Genomic DNA, 17,332 nt, shown 5'->3' with positions numbered 1-17,332 from the left:
AGCCGATCTCCCTCCCTTGCCTGATGACAGTTCTGAGGGCCCTACTGCCATGTCTCCTGGTAGCCCATGTTCAGTCTCGGGGGCTACAGCTGCCAACGACCTGCGCTTTCATCAGCTGCATGGCACAAACGCAGTCATCACTAACGGTGGCCGAACGGCACTTAGGCAGAACTGCCGCAGCGAGTTTAATGATGCCATCGTTATTTCAAACAGGTTACTTTTGTTTTAGCATGAACTCTTTAAAGTGCCCTTAGATCATGCTGGTTCATCCTAATGGATCAGACATTGATTAAATGAATATTTTATGTTTGTGTTTTACTGAACAGGTGCCTTCGGGATGGAGAGCTCTTTGAAATTGTGATTCAGAAAATGGTGGATCGCTGGTCAGGCTCAATAGAAGCAGGTGAGCTTGTATAAAACACCCTGAGTTACTATAAAACGCCAATAATTTACTAAAGAAATACCACTGATTATAGGCGCCGATTTATGTTTAGCCTTCCCCTGGCCACGGACTTGAGACTAGTGAATTTTTTCACTCAAACCACTGCCTGCTGCTGCTTCTGATTGCTTTTAGAGGGAAAAGCTGCCCATAACTTCTGGCCTAGGATCAGTTTTCTCCGTAATAATAGCATAATGACAAAACAGATTTGGCAAACAATCCAGTGTGTATCAGTGGGCCTGTTTACTCCTGGTCACTCATGCGTTTTTACTGATCGGATAGCTACTTGATTTGTTGAAATGGCTCCATTTACACTTGGCGACATAATGTGTCTCTGCAAAACGCACATAAATCCGATCTTCAATTCCCGCGCTATATGCAAATTCACGTCAATGAAAGCAACAGATATGAGCTGCATTTCATTTATTACCATCAGCTAATATCAAGATCAAAGACCACAATAGGAGAAGGAGCGGCATCAGCACTGGTAAGATCATTTAGTCTCACTACTTTTAATTAAGATGATTGTGTGTTGAGCGTCTTGCGGCAGTTTGCGCGTCGGCTTGCTGAAGAGATACACGGCTACTCATCTGCGGCGATGCGTGTTGCAGTAGCGCTGTCATACCTGGCTATAATAACATGTTTATTTTTTTTTAATTTTGGGAGGAGAAAAATTTACATACAGTGCCTATAGAAAATCATCATACCCCTTTGAAATAGTTTATTTGTCGTACAACCTGAAATCAAAACCCATTCCAAAAAAAAAACTTTTTCATCTTTATTTACAAACTTTGCCTTACAACATCAAAGCAATGAAAAAACAACAGTTCTGAAAATTAATAAAAAACTGAAAAACTATAATAACAGGGTTGGAAAAGTCATCAGTCCCCTGATTTAATACTTCGTAGAGCCACCTTTTGCTTTAATTACAGCCATTAATCTTTTTAGATATGTCTATACTAGCTTTACACACTTAGATTGGGGAATATTTTCCCCGTTTTTTTTCCTGCAGAATTGCTCAAGTCCAGTTAAATTCCATATTGAAGGGCAAATTTGACTGCTCCAGTTTCGCCTGGAATGCATCTCAGACCACCTTTTAAAGTGGATTAAGTGATAGGATTTAAATCTGTCTCGAAAGCGTTTCGGAGGGCATTTAAACCTGGTCTTTTCACGATCGGATAGTTATCCGATCAAAGAAAACTCATTAAGTGACCAGGTGTCAGGCCCTATGTTTGTTGGCCCTGTGTTTTTTATTTACAACGTCTTTTGCAGCGTTGAGTAATGCAGCCAATTACAGACATATCTGTTGATTTCTTGAATGCAATGGCCAATCAGAGGTGTTTAAATTAGTACTGAACAAAAACTCTGCACGCTCGCAAATCCTCTCAATATAACAAAGTGTAGACATTATGTAAATAAGAGATTCATTGTGCGGTCAGCTTCTTTATAACAGAACTTTGTGAGATCACAATGAACTAAGAGTGACAGATTTTTAGTGATTATAAAGGGAGCGCTCTGTGCACTTTCTGCATGCCAAATCTCGCATACGGTATGCTTGCTTTTTCTGTTAAAATTAACAGTGGTTTGTAAACATAGATGCTTTAATAACAAATATTTTATTGGGAGCATTTATCCTGGAATGTGTAGGTTGTGTGGCGACACGTAAATTGAAACTATTAGGCTACAAGGAAATTTATGTTTTGAGTTGGTTCACTCTCCGCCTATGATTACCAACCAAGCTAAATCTCACATTCTTTCCATGAGTGTTGTCGCAAGTCGCTCTCTCGCTGATATAGCTGATGATTTTGGAGTTAATTACGTGAATTGCAATTTATCATCGTGCACAAAAAAACAACAACAACAAAAAACAGAAAAATAAGTTTGTTGTTATGTTGTTATACTAAATATAACGGTAGAATTGTTTGTATTTTTGACCCACCGAGACCCGCTGTGAGATCCACCAATCAGACAGGTTCCCGAATCTCAATCGGATTTTGATTGGATATAATGAATGATGAATAGCTTGTGTTTTTCCGTGGGATTATCAATCGGCACCTATGCCACTGATTCATTAAAGAAATACTACTGAATCACTAAGAAAATACCACCGAGTTACTAAAGAAATACTTCTGAATCACTAAAGAAATACCTCTGGTTTGCGTAAGAAATACCACTGATTCATTTAAGAAATACAACTGATTTACCAACAAAATCTATAAATCTTATATTCACTAAAAATTACTGGTTCATAAGAGTCATCTGTTTGGGAATGTGCTGTAGTGCGGGAAACACTGTCAAAGTCATTTCGTTTGGTGTCCTGTCTGTATTGATAGAAAAATACTAGTTTCCAAGAAAATGTAAAAATGTAACCTGGATCTGAATTAGAAACTGTTGTTGATTTTTGTTTTGTGCATAGGAGTTACAGCAATCAGACCAGAGGAACTGGAGTTTCCTAATACGATGACTGACATTGACTATGACACATGGATGTTGAGGTGAGCAGTTGTTTAATGGATTTCAATATTATACACAGCATAAAAGTCCTTTTTTTGTCAGACTGATACCTTGCATCTATCCTTGCTCTTTCTCTTCTGTAGTGGCACAGCGATCATGCAGGATGGAAATACCATGAGGAATAACTACGGCTGTGACTTAGACTCTCTGACCACGGGCTCGAGGATCGGGATGATGCGTACAGCTTCTGGAGACCTGCATTACTTCATCAATGGACTCGACCAGGGTGTAGCTTGCACTGGGCTGCCATCAGGTAATTTTCAAGGGAACCTAACTTTATGTAACTGTGGCTATGCTTCCATCCACCGATTTTTAATGCGAATTTTGGGTTATCGCATTAAAAAAACACTGGATGGAAATGCCAAGATGCGCATAAAAATGTATGCGCTCAATTGAGGCTGATTTTTTTTTTTTAATTTTTTTTTTTTAATCTGATAAGAAGACATGGGCATAAACTAAGATAGAAACACGTTTACAGAATAAATCCCTTGATGCACAACAAAAAGACCCATGTGGCTTTACCTCAACAGAGGATGTGATTGGATAACTTAAATGTTGGTTTGGTCATTCTGAAATGCCTGAGTGAAAGACTGTCATCAGAATGGTGGGTTATAATGACCTATTAGAACCGTCTCACGCGATTGAATTCCCAAACACTAGGCATCTACCTCCAAATGCAAGATAACATGACAGAGTTTACTTTGTTTCATCTGCACCACTTTGAGAAGCAAGTTTATGATGTACTAAAAAAGAGCCACAGTGGCTTCCCCGATTGCAGCAACTCCCATTTTTATTACAAATATTTTGGCCCAAATTCCCAGGAAGTGATGATTTTGTTCTCTTGAACACATGGAACAGAAATAATGCTTTATTCGCGAATGTTTTATGCAATATTCCAATTTTGCACATAAGTTAAATTTGAAACTTTGAATGGAAACATAGCTATTGTCAGTGACTTTATATTATTTCAGAACTTAGTAATGTAAAATTTTCTGTCCTCCTTCTTGTCTTTCCTTCCTTCCTTCCTGTCTTTTTTTAGAAGTGTATGCTGTGATCGATCTTTATGGTCAGTGCGTGCAAGTGTCCATTACAAGTTCTTCCGGCCCTCTGGATAACAGTCTGTGCACCAGTAACATCACAGAAAAGAGCTTCCCTATACACTCCCCAGGTATTGTGTTTTCACAGTATATTTGCTTATGAGGCTGTAGGAATTTTTAAGATTGGAGAAACCATTTTAAAATGAGTTATAGATTATTTAAACCTGGCCTTAACATGGTCTTAACATCTTTTGTGTCTTTGTCACCCTCTAGTGGCAGGGGTTGCACATCGTCTGCACAGCAAACATGGGAAAAATGTGGTGTTATTAGGAGATGGCTGCCAAGCACTGAGGGTCGGGGGATATGCTCATGGAATCGTCTTTAGCGCGAAGGAGCTCAAGACGGATGAGTTGTTTGAGGTGAGATGTGAAACATGCTTTAATTTACAGCTGAAAAACTGAGGGAAAAAAATTGGTAACACTTTACAATAAGGTCCCATTAGTTAACATGCATTAGTTGATGCATTAACTAACAATAAAAAAGTTACATTGTTGTAACTTTGTTAGTTACTAACATTGTTAGTTCATTGTTAGTTCATATCAGCTCAGGCCATTAAATAATATTAACAGGTACAACTTTTGATTTGAATAAAATATTAGTAAATGTTTGAAATTAACATTAACTAAGGTTAATGAATGCTTTAGAAGTATTTTTAGTAACATGTTTAAGGTGTTTTTGTTACAGTGGAATACATAATAAATACATTTAAGTACTGAATAATATTAACATGTACATGTACTTACTATAGAGATTAGGGTTTGGTTTAGGGTTAGTTGCATGTAATATGCAGAATTTATAGGTATTACTATAGTAACTACATGTAACGTGTAACGAGGACACTGTAAAATAAAGTGTTAATGTATTTTTAATTATTAGTTTGTGTTAACTAATGTGGTAACTAATGTGGATCCTCATTGTAAAGTGTTATTGTCTTATTCATATATGGTTCTGATGTTCTTCTAGGTGAAAATCAACAAGGTAGATGACAGATGGTCTGGTTCCCTTCATGTGGGTTTGACCACCCTGCAGCCCCCCGACCTACCATCCTGCCCTCTCAGCGGCCTCTCGCCTTCGCTTACCCAGCTCAGGTCAAAGGTCACCTGGGTTCTCGCCGGCTCTGAGGTCAGACGCAACGGAGTGCTGCAGAGACAGAACTACGGCTGCTCTCTAGATCGGCTCACGGTAAGAGATTAATGGCCCATTCGCGCCAAGGCCGATTATTATAACATTTTAATAATTATTCTAATTCTATAAGAATAGGGAGCTATAAAAATATAATGACAAAAAATTTAAGGCAACAGATGATATAACTGCAGCGTGTGCTTAGAATAAAGGAATGTTATTGTGTGCTGGTGTGGACACTTATATAGTTCATTCTTGGTGTGAATGAGTCCTTAAAAAGCATTTGTTACTCATAAAAAGGCCCAGATAGAATCTGCTGGTTTTTGGGGTTTTTTTGCAGTGGTTTTTGGAGTGGAGATATTATATACATTCACACTACCATTTAGGGTCTATAAGAATTTTTATAAAAAGTCTATAAGAAGTCTCTTACGCTCACCAAGGCTGCATTTATTTGATCAAAAAATACAGTAAAACAGTAATATTGTGAATTATTAGGGCCCGAGCACCAATGGTGTGAGGACCCTATTGTAATTGCTCGGCCAATTATTCTTCTTCTCCAAAATGAATCACATTTTTGAGGGCCTAAACATGCTCAAAAACTCATGAAACTTTGCACAGGCTTCAGAAGTGGTGAAAATTTACATCTGATATGGGTTTCAGAATTAGGTGTGACAAAATGGCTCGATAGCGCCACCTACAAAATTTCAATTAAGTGCCCTTTGCGCTACGTTTCACGTACAGTTATGAAATTCGGTAGACACATGTAACATCCCAGTACCTACAAAAAAGCCCCTGTGTGCAAAATCTGTAAACCCAACAGGAAGTCAGATATTTTGAATTTTCTCTGCAAATTTTTGGCAGTTTTTGCCATTTCCACACGTTGTACTTTAACAAACTCCTTCTAGAGCTTTAATCAGATCAACATCATATTTGGTCAGTCTAATCTAAAGGCCTTTGTGACATTAAATTGCGAAGATCTAGAGTTTTCGCTGAAGGGCGTGTCTGTGGCGTCCTGACAAAGTTTAATGTTTCGCCATTAAACAGGAAGTTGTTGTAACTCGGGCATCCAGTGTCCGATCTGCCCCAAACTTCACGTTTTATTAGAGTCCTGGCCTGAAGACATCTACATGGCAATATTTAGTTACAGTCATAGCGCCACCTGCAGGCAACAGGAAATGACATGTTTTACACTGTGATTAACTCCTCGTAGAGATTTAACCAGAACCACATCATATTTGGTCAGTCTAATCTTAAGACTTTAATGATGTTAAATTGCGAAGATCTTGAGTTTTCTTTGAAGGGCGTGTCCGTGGCGGCCTGACAAAGTTCAATGTTTCGCCATGAAAGAGGAAGCTGTTGTAAGTCAGGCATACAATGTCTGATCTGCCCCAAACTTCACATGTGTGATAAGAGTCCTGGCCTGAAGACATCTATATGCCAATATTCAGTTAGTCATAGCGCCACCTGCTGGCAACAGGAAATGGCATGCTTTACACTGTAATTCACTCCCAGAAACACATTTAAATATGCCATAAAGTACCAAACATACTAGAAACACGTTAAATCATGCAACAAGTGCTAATGTATGTGATTAACGCCACGAAACAGGAAGTTGTTGTAACTCAGGCATACAATGTCCGATCTGCTCCAATCTTCAAATGTTTGATAATAGTCCTGGCCTGAAGACATCTACATGGCAATATTCAGTTACAGTCAAAGCGCCACCTGCTGGCAGCAGGAAGTGTGCCACTTTGAAATGACTTTGCCATAATTCTCCTGTATTTTCTCGCTTACATGAATATCGCCCACTGTTCACTGTTTTCCTGAGGCCAACGGGTGGCGATGAGCCCGGGTGCGAGGGCCTTTTCATCGCTGCTTGCAGCTTTAATTACAATTTAAAACTTTAAAAAACTGTTTTCTATTTTAATACATTTTCAAATTTTGCTACAGTGATGACAAAACTGAATCTACCCTTTTTGGGTCCATTGAATTCAAGATTTTTTTTTAGCGCAAGTTCTTGAGAAAGAATTTTCAAAGACCATTCCATTGTGCTTCAACTAGCTGTTTTTGTACACAACAACATGTCTTATATAAAAGGGGGGTGCTAAATTTTGCAGAATTAATTCGTTCATCAGAGCTAAAAGTACTGCACTCTTATTGGTAGTTGAAAGTATGATCATTTGCACTAAATATTTAATAAACCAACACACAAGGGACGGATGTGTTTAGTATTGCGAATGATTGATATCTACTTTCTCTTACACCTCTCTTCTTTGTTTATCGTAATATAGGTGGGAAATCGTGTCGGGGTGAAGAGATGCAGCGACGATACAATGCACATTCTCATTGATGGAGAAGACATGGGACCAGCAGCCACTGCAGTGGCGAAGGTACCAGTATCTTTCTATATCTCTTAATGGTGAACGTGATTTTTTCAGTTGTATGGTCTGCTCACCCACGTTTATACTGCATGTTTCAGAACGTATATGCAGTTTTGGACCTGTATGGAAAGGTGACGGCCGTGTCCATTGTCAGCTCCACACTAGTTGAGGATTCAGAAAGTGTGAAAGCGCCCTCACTCTCGTCCGACAGCTGCAGTGAGGGAGAGGAGGACAGCACTCCTGTCCGAGAGGTGTGTCTTCTCAAAGCATCATATTTTGAAGCTTTATCTGTTATATATTTTAATCTCACACTTAATTTGTTCTTGTTTTTTGTTGTTGTTTTTTTTCTCAAACTCAGTGTGAGAATGAGCCTCCACTGGTTCCCACGGTAATGACGTTTTTAGAGAATCATGGAAAAAATATCCAGCTGTCCAATCAGAACCTGACTGCTGCCCGGGTATCCAGCTACAACCAGGGACTTTTGGTTACAGCGCAGGCTTTGCCCCGCCAGCAGCTCTTCCAGGTGTGTGAATGTGTTTGGAAGTGACAGTGTCAATAGCTATTTTTCCATCCAAAGTTGTGAATTTAACATATTTGCAAAATTGGAAAATCACATAAAACCTTTGCGAATAAAGCATCTTTTCCATCCCATGTGTTCAAGAGAACAAAATCTTCACTTCCTACGAAATTGGTGCAAAATAACTGTATTAAAAATGGAAGTTGCTGCAATCGGGGAAGCCACTGTGGCTCTTTTTTCCCTACACCATAAATGACTTGCGTCTCAGATGGCACAGACGAAACACAATAAACGCTGTCATGTTATCTTGCATTCAGAGGCGGATGTGTGATTTTCGGAATGCAATCATTTGGCAATCAAACCAACATTTGAGAGGCTATGCAACTAAATTGGTCAGCTGGTTATTCCAGTTATCACATCCTCTGTTGCGGCAAAGTCACAAGTTTTTTGGGGTTTTTTTTGCGCATTGAGGGATTTATTCTGTAAATGTGTTTCCATCATAGTTTATGCGTATATTATCCACCTCAATTGAGTATATAAGTTTTTAAGCACATTTTTAGAATTTATGCGCATCTTGGCGTTTCCATCCAGCGTTTTTTAATGCGATATACAAAAATTTGCATAAAAATAGGCAGATAGAAACGTGGCTTATGCGATGCTAATTGTATCTCCATCTCTTTCTCAGTTTCAGATAGACCGTTTGAATCCATCATGGACGTCCTCCCTGTCACTGGGTGTGATTGGTCATTCGCCAGATCGTCTTAACTTTCCTTCCACAGCTTGCTGCCTTAAACGCTCAGTCTGGCTGCTGCAACGAGACTCTGTTTTCCACAACTCGCTGAAGGTGATTTTTATCCTCCTTTCCCTGATCCTTACATCCTTATTTTGTTTCCGTGCTTTTACTTCATTCCTATCTTATTTAGTTTTTTATTTTATTTCCTGATTTTTGTGTGCTTAATGTCTAGTTTCCTTCTTATTTCTTTACACTATTAGTATCGTTCCTAACCTCATTCTCTCTCTAATTTCCTCAGATTTGTGAGAACTATGGTCCTAACCTCGACACCTGTCCTGAAGGGACAGTTTTGGGGCTGTTGGTGGACAGCAGTGGTTGTCTCCATCTGTTTGTTAATGGCATGGATCAGGGCGTAGCAGCCCAGGACATCCCGAGCCCCTGTTACCCACTTATTGACCTTTATGGCCAGTGTGAACAGGTCAGAACCTATAACTGTAATATCCTGTGACTAATTAGGCCTCAACAAAAATGTCTCTTGTTTTATTTCCCCTTCCAACATTTTCACAGGCTGCATGCACCACAAAAAATAGTATTTTAAGTTTTTTTTGTTTTTGTTTTTTTTAAACATCTTTTTATAAATGGTAGAAAATATTAATATTTTTAATGAAACATTGTTTTATTGATATAATATTAAATATTTTTACTTGCCCTGCAAACATTTTCACAGGCTACACCACAAAGAAATTAGTAATTTGAGTCATATTTTTATTTTTTTCATTCAACATTTTTTATTGATTGATGTTTTCACAGGCCCCATCGCAAAAAAAACTGTAATTTGAGTATTTTATTTGACATCTTTTTGTAAATGTCAGAAAATATTTATATTTTTCATGAAACATTGAGTTAATATTATTAACTATTTATATGATATTTACAGTTCCTGCCAACAATTTTAAATGTCCCATCACAAAAAAGTAAAAAAAAAAAAAAAAAGTTATTTTACCAACATTTTTGTAAGTGTCAGAAAATATGTATACATGTAAACATTTTTTAATAAAACACTATTATACATTTTAAACATTAATTATTTATGTAATATTCAATATTGTTATGTGCACTGCCAACATTTTCACAGACCCATCACAAAAATTAGTAATTTTTTATAATAAAATTTAAGTAACTTTTTATAATATTTCTATTTATATATTTATTTTCAGAAAATACTAGTTTTATTAAACATTGTTATTATTAATAACAGCATGTTATTAATGTTGTTGTTATTATTATTATATTTATATTTGCAACAATATGTCAATAATATGAGATATTATGTTAATATATTGACATAAATAATTTTTCATAATTTCATCTTCTTATGAAAGCTATGTTTAGATGCACAGGAAGTGATTGTCTCCTGTTGGTGTTGTATACTTAGGTGACTATAGTGACAAATCACGTGTCGGTGGTTGGCGGGGAACGAGGAGACATGCATTGTCAGGGCGACATGGAGAAGGCTGATATGGTGGATGGTGCGTGAAATTTTGACCTTGTGTTTTACAGTGACTTTTGTTGTCACTCTGCTTTACCCATACATGTGTGCTGTCTGTTTGTGCCAGGTATAAAGGAGAGTGTCTGCTGGACGCCTCCTCCTGAGGTCAACCCCAATAAGACGTGCGAGTATCAGGCGCTATGCTCTAGATTCAAAGACCTGCTCACACTGCCCGGTATGACTGCATTACACAAATAAACCTTTGTGGGCACAGATTGAATGTTGACCTTCTTATTTACAATTTTATAGCACTTTTCTGATCGTTTCCAATGGTATATTTACTGAGTCTTGCTGTTTCCATATCCCACCCCGTCCACTTTTTCAGATGGTTACTTTAATGAGGATGCTAAGTTCAACCTGTGTTACTGTGAGTCCTGTCACAAATTAAGGGGCGATGAGGCCTATTACAAGCGAGGGGAGCCTCCCAGAGACTACGCTCTGCCGTTCGGCTGGTGCCGCTTTGCACTCCAGTCAGTTACATTTAAATTAATTCAGTAATCAAGCTCTGATGATGTGCATATTATTTAGTGATAATTACTTACAAAGAGCTCTTGTCTGTATTTTAACAGGATCAAGACCCACTGTGAAGTCTCCAATGCCTTCAAAAAGTGGCATATTGCGTACCATGGCACTAGTGTCGGCTCCCTTAGACGCATCCTGGACCACAACCAGCTCTTGTCAGGTTAACTGCCAAGCAAAATGTTTTGTTTTCGTTGATCTGATAATGAAATGCATGAATGTGTGAATTAGAGGGAGATCAGAATATTTTTGCACAGCTGAGCTTCTCTGTTTTCCCCTGAGCAGAATCGTCCTCCATTTTCTCTTCCTCCCCGGTGAAGACAGAGGGTCACGGCAGCTACGGGGAGCCTGAAGAGAACAGCGCACCAGAGCGAGAGATTCCGCGTGTGCAGCTTTCTCCAACAATGCGCTACTCTGGCCTGGAGGCCTTTGCCCCCAAAGTGCAGTAAGTGAATGGCAGTGCTTCTAAAGAAGACCAGAGAAAATATAGCATGACTGTCTAGAAAGTGCCCATATTATGCATTTTCGGATATTACCTTTCATCTAGTGTGTAATATAGCTGTTTTGAGTGTAAAAGGTCTGCAAAGTTTCAAAGTGCATGATAAATGGAAGAACTGATTCTGAAATGCCTGAAATGAGTCAGCAAGAATTCCAGTCAAATTTGCATAATGTCAGCCTATGGTCTTCATTGGCTTTCCACCAAAAACGTCTACTTTGACCCGCTCTCAAACACTGTAGTTGTAGCTGAGGCCTGGAAGCGTTTGATTTTTTTTTTTTTTTTAGAGGTTAAACAGATCATCGTTGATGCGTGATCCGTACGGACCAGGCCCCACAGTTTGGCACGCATGTGATTCGCGGATTAGTTTAACCACCATAGAGTGAAAGTTCATAATTTGCACGTGTTTTGTCTTTCTAGTTTACATATTCAATAGATTTTAAACCATTCCAGCGCTAGAAGAGGCAAAAGAGAATTTAATTCGGTACTCAAAGGCTGTTATCTGTGCGCACAGCTGCACACACCGTTTCACCGAGGTGCGTTTCAGTTAGTGTGCGAACTCCGAATTGATTCCTCTTTTGCATCTTCTTGCACTTGGATGGACACATACACACAATATTATGTCAAAATACCCATCTCGGCCAATTCTCGTAAACACAGTCGGTTGTCTTAAGTGAAAGTAAACCGGATCTATGCATTCGATCTTAAAGTGCCTATACAGTAAATACCTGCTGTTGCCTATATGTCATTAATGTTAATCAAACAACAAAACACAGCTTTAACAATCTACAGTCAAACCAAGATTTATTCAGACACCTTGAACATTTAATTCATTATTACAGTTTATTCACTATAGTTTAAAAAAATGGTAATAAAATATGACAAGATCTCAGAGTTAAACTGTGTCAGAAAAAAATAATCTTAATTATGTCAGATAACACTTAAGCAAAACATGGTCAGGTCAAAGTGTCTGAATAATTTTTGTTTTCAAATTTGTATTAATTTTACTGGTAGTCCACTGTATGAAGAATTTTTGGGTATAATATGTCACAGTTTACTTTATTTTGCTATCCTCACTTACATAAATGAACTATAGTGTCCTGCACCCACTAGTAAAAATATATAAAAAATGTCTGAATAATTTTTGGTTTGACGGTATATTAAATTTATACAGTGAACATAGTGTTATTTTACATTTAATTATTGCATTTCTGTACCTGAAATGAATACTACAATTAGACATTACTTTATTTGCTTGTAATAAGTGTACTTGACTGTTCACTTGCCTTTAATAATGCTTGAACTTTATTAGTTAGGCTATAAGTTGTATCAGCAGTGGTATCAGAGTATTTAAAATGTGCTTTAAGTAATAAATGGAAAGCAAAGTCCCCCCCCCCCCCCATTTTTTTTCTTGTTGATCCAAAAAATGATCCCATCCATGACTCAAAAACAGTAATATGATCCGAACCGTGAGTTTTGTGATCCGTTGAACCACTAGGCTTTTTGTTTTGACATGTCGGGAACACTCTGCTTTCTGTGCTGCGAAAGCAAATCCACTTTGCATGCACTTCCAAAGAATGAGGACTCGGGGCTCGAATCGATACAGTAAAACTGATGCCATCATTACTGTTCGTATCACTGTGTATACAAGTGCTGAGGAAGCTTTCAGAGCCGAAATTAACATATGGTAATGGCCGTGTTTTTTTTTCCGACATGCGCTGTAAGCAGTAGACCAATCAGAGCAAAGTAGGTTCTTGGAAAGCAGGGGTTTAAAGGTTAGTTCACCCAAAAATTAAAATCTGTCATTAATTACTCACCCTCATGTAGTTCCACACCCGTAAGACCTTCGTTCATCTTCTGAACACAAATTAAGATATTTTTGATGAAATCTGAGAGGTATATGTCCATAGACAGCAATATAATCACCACTTTTAAGGTCCAGAAAGGTACTAAAGACATTGATAAAACCGTCGACGTGACTGCAGTGGTTCAACCTTAATATTATGAAGCGACGAGAATACTTTTTGTGCGCAAAAACAAAACAAAAATAACGACTTTATTCAACAATATCTTCCCTTCTGCGTCATTCTCATACATTGTTTATGTTCAGCGCTTCCAGGTTCTACGTCAGAACGCAGACTCATTATTGGCTGGCTCCTGCGTCAGGATCACACCCATGCGTCATGCTGCTCACGTGTGCAGTGTCGGCCAATACTGAGCCGGAATTCGGATGTAAACACGGAAGCCTAATGACAGGGAAGAGAAGAGATTGTTGAATAAAGTCATTATTTTTTTGTTTTTGCTCACAAAAAGTATTCTCATCGCTTCATAAAATGAAGGTTGAACCACTGCAGTCACGTCAACTGTTTTAGCGATGTCTTTAGTACCTTTCTGGACCTTGAAAGTTGTGGTTATATTGCTGTCTATGGACGAGTCATCTACCTCTTGGATTTCATCAAAAATATCTTAATTTGTGCTCTGAAGATGAACGAAGGTCTTACGGGTGTGTAATGACACGAGGGTGAATAATTAATGACAGAAAATTCATTTGTGGGTGAACTAACCCTTTAGAGAGACTGAATCCTTTATCGAATCGTTTCAGACACTGAGAAAACAGGTGGTGCTGTATATTATAAGAAAATACAATACTCTCCTACAATAGGTTTACATGCATCCAAGGTCAAAAAACACTTTAATATTATAAGAAAATTTGTGTTTTATGACCTTGGATGCATGTTAACCCATTGTAGGAGACCTTCAAAACAAAATGAGGAACCTTTTAAAATAGCATAATAAGGGAACTTTAACACAAAATGATGACAGTTACACTTTTCTGTGCAGATTCCGAGACCCACGTTCCCTCCGCTGTCACCAGGCCCAGGTTGGCTTCCAGGTGTGCGTACGACCAGGCTCGTACAAAGTGGGGCCGACGTCGCTGGGGATCAGCGAACCCCTTGACCCTCGATTCAGCAATGCAGAAATCGAGTGGATCACCAAGGAGAAAGGAGGCACGCTCCTGTACGGCCTGCTCATACGGGTGGAGTAAAAAGAGACTCGAGCGAGGATATCGGCATCATCTTCCTCACTATCAACCAAATTTCAGCGCTGAGGCGTTGAGGAGTTAGCATTGTTTTGCTGCCCAGACTCATTCATCTCTGCATGTTTCAGACATACTTTTGTGTTCGTTGCATTTTGAAGGATGGTGATGATAATCCCCAGAGACAAAGACACTGCCTGCACTTTATGTTTCGGACACTGGTGGGCGATTTTTAGTCTTTCTCATTAAATTCACTTGCTTAGCAGGCTCTCCATTATTTTTTTTTCTGTCTCTTCATACATCTAAATCTATGTATCATCCCCTCAGATTTTTTTTTTTTTTTTTTTTTTTTTTTGCGCTTTTGGAGCCTGTTCTCACAGAAATAAAACTGGACTGAAGCAACACAAAACCACCAATTCATAGCACAGCCCTGGATTTATACTCGTTTTTTCTTAAGACTTGCAACGGACAAATCAACCTGGAAATAACCAAGACCTGTTTCAACAACAACGTTAAGAAATCACCTAATCAGGAAGAGACTCAGTGTTACTGTTGTTTATTTCATCGCTTTGTTTACTCACTTTACAGATTCTGCTCTATATTTGGTTTTATAGCTGTGTATTTATTCACAACTGACAGTAAATACAGTGTTTAGTGGATTAAAATGTCTACATAATGACAGGAAGCTAAGAAATGCCTCGGATGGCAAGAAAATGTTTTTTGTTTTTTGTTTTTTTTTTGTGGTGAATACATGGATATAACTGTAACCATCTATGGAGTGAGACTCTTCATCTGATCCATTAAACCTCTAAAATCAATTTTTGACTTAAACTGTGGCAAAAGTACATAATTTAACTGAATGGATGCATACAAACAGAATTTCACCCTCACCCCAAAGCACTCTAAAAAAAGCTGGAGAAGAGATTTATGAAGCTATGTGTATTTGTGTGTCTGTTTCGGCCAAATGCGCGTCCCAGTTGTCGTTTGCTGCCCGTTATTTAAGGTCAATCACCTGTGGGAGTTTTTATCTTATGTTTGACATGCTTCATTGCTTTAGACGTTGTTTACACGTGTTCGGGTTTGTCTTCTGTTCTGAAGTAATGTGTGCTGATAAGCCCATTCGTTTACTCACAAACTTTAAGAACTAGGGTGTGGGTGTTTCTGGAATTAATGGTGGCAGGTACAAAAAAATTGAAGGGTCTGTTTATTTTCTACATTCAACATCCTGTTCAACAGGAAGGACTGTTTATTCAGCTATCAGGTTGATGTGCCTGAACTCATGAGGAATCATGGGAATTGAAGTCATCTATTTGAATACCTGACCCCAGGATTGGTGTTTACACTGGGAATGTGATTTGTTTTTGATAGATTGTTTACTCAATGCTAGACTTATTGCCATTTTTTTGTATTCTCTTATGACTAAGGTTGCACAATTGTAAGCCCTCGCTGGAAAACGACAACAACAGCAACAAAAAAAAATCAACTCTCTTTTGATTGTATCTAGACTTATAGTACCCTCTGTGAAGGCATATCTATCCATTTGTTTTTTTATTTTGTTGCCAATGACATACTTGAGTGTACATTTTGCATTAGTAATCCCGCTTTATTGCCAAGGGCGATGTCGGAATGAATGCTTGCTATGTAAATTGGAAAATGTGAAAACACAGGGTTCATGTCGGCCCATTGCTGCTTTTTCAGTTGTTTGTATTATTTGTTCATGTTTGTGTTGTTTTTTTTTGTTGTTTTTTTTATGTATTTACGTTGTGTTGTACAGCCTGTTAAATAACACTAACATTAACATTACCTTCCTGGTTTGTAAGAAAATAAAAATCCAAAAAAGAGACAGTTATGCACAACATATGGAAAATGTGTCTGTGTCTTTAATTAGTTCTGGGTTACTGTCATGAAATAATCTCTTCAAGCTGTTATTACTGTAAGGCAAAAAATAACCATTGGCCCTATAAACAAAATATTGAGATAACCCTCATCAACGTGTTGGGCCATCGGAACCCAACCTAATTAATATTTTACAATTTTAGTATGCACTACTATTTAAAAATTTGTGGTTGATAAGACTAGGATTATTTAATGTTTTTGAAAGAAGTTTTTTTATGCTCACCAAGGCTGCATTTATTTAATCAAAAATACAGAAAAACGGTAATATTGTGAAGTATTACATTTTAAAATAATTGTTTTCTATTTTTAATATGTGATTTATTTGTGTGATGGCAAAGCTACATTTTTCAGCAGTCATTACTTAAGTCTTCAGTGTCACAAGATCCTTTAGAAATCATTCTAAATTTCATTCTCAAGAAACATTTCTTATTATCAGTGTTAAAAAACAGTTGTGCTGTTTTATATTAATGTGAAAATTGTGACACATTTTTTAATTTTTTTTCTTTAAATCCTCCGATCACTACCTTTTCGAACTTTGATATGGTTTGAGTTGACTTTATTGTAAGTACAGTTAAATCCATGAATTCAACTACCAGTATTTTAGATCCAATTCCTTGCTCAGTTATTAAGAACTGTCGTGTATCAATCTGCCCTCATATGTGAACTTATCATTGAGTTCTGGAATTGTTCCTCCAGAATTAAAAATAGCTGCCATTACACCAGTACCTATGAATCCTGGTTGTGATGTTTCTGACTGATGTTTTCCAACTATAGGCCTATTTCTAACCTTCCATTTTTGGCTAAAGTTCTAGAGCGTGTTGTGGCTACTCAGTTAAATAATCACCTAGCACTGAACAGTCTTTTTGAACCTTTTCAGTCTGGTTTCAGAAAAGGGTATAGTACTGTGACAGCTTTAGGGGTGGTAAATGATCTTCTTATTGCAGCTGATTGTAGTGCATGCAGAATCTTGGTCTTGTTAGACCTCAGTGCTGCTTTTGACAACATTTGCCATTCTGTTCTGCTGGACGGGCT

At 37.9% G+C, this 17,332-nt stretch overlaps 1 protein-coding gene across 2 annotated transcripts in view; it reads left to right on the top strand.

Moving 5' to 3' along the window:
• neurl4 (neuralized E3 ubiquitin protein ligase 4) overlaps nucleotides 1-16,262 on the top strand; it is a 30,374-nt gene extending 14,112 nt beyond the window's left edge. The window contains exons 12-30 of one of the 2 annotated variants that reach the window (XM_051914910.1): nucleotides 3-213; nucleotides 327-403; nucleotides 876-926; nucleotides 2,856-2,934; nucleotides 3,037-3,206; nucleotides 3,993-4,121; nucleotides 4,264-4,409; nucleotides 5,014-5,232; nucleotides 7,464-7,562; nucleotides 7,652-7,804; nucleotides 7,912-8,076; nucleotides 8,756-8,914; nucleotides 9,102-9,281; nucleotides 10,239-10,332; nucleotides 10,420-10,527; nucleotides 10,678-10,822; nucleotides 10,922-11,034; nucleotides 11,157-11,316; nucleotides 14,209-16,262. In XM_051914910.1, coding sequence (XP_051770870.1) covers nucleotides 3-213; nucleotides 327-403; nucleotides 876-926; nucleotides 2,856-2,934; nucleotides 3,037-3,206; nucleotides 3,993-4,121; nucleotides 4,264-4,409; nucleotides 5,014-5,232; nucleotides 7,464-7,562; nucleotides 7,652-7,804; nucleotides 7,912-8,076; nucleotides 8,756-8,914; nucleotides 9,102-9,281; nucleotides 10,239-10,332; nucleotides 10,420-10,527; nucleotides 10,678-10,822; nucleotides 10,922-11,034; nucleotides 11,157-11,316; nucleotides 14,209-14,413 — 2,663 coding nt within the window. In that variant the 3' untranslated portion in view covers nucleotides 14,414-16,262. The remainder of the gene's footprint in view (nucleotides 1-2; nucleotides 214-326; nucleotides 404-875; nucleotides 927-2,855; nucleotides 2,935-3,036; nucleotides 3,207-3,992; nucleotides 4,122-4,263; nucleotides 4,410-5,013; nucleotides 5,233-7,463; nucleotides 7,563-7,651; nucleotides 7,805-7,911; nucleotides 8,077-8,755; nucleotides 8,915-9,101; nucleotides 9,282-10,238; nucleotides 10,333-10,419; nucleotides 10,528-10,677; nucleotides 10,823-10,921; nucleotides 11,035-11,156; nucleotides 11,317-14,208) is intronic. The other variant, XM_051914911.1, reaches the window with a different exon arrangement.
• The last annotated feature ends 1,070 nt before the right edge of the window (nucleotides 16,263-17,332 follow it).

This window comes from Ctenopharyngodon idella, chromosome 12 (genome assembly GCF_019924925.1).
Source record: "Ctenopharyngodon idella isolate HZGC_01 chromosome 12, HZGC01, whole genome shotgun sequence".
NCBI classification, from domain to species: domain Eukaryota; kingdom Metazoa; phylum Chordata; class Actinopteri; order Cypriniformes; family Xenocyprididae; genus Ctenopharyngodon; species Ctenopharyngodon idella.
Note: the sequence above shows the minus strand (reverse complement) of the source record. Positions and strands in the feature narration are given on the sequence as shown.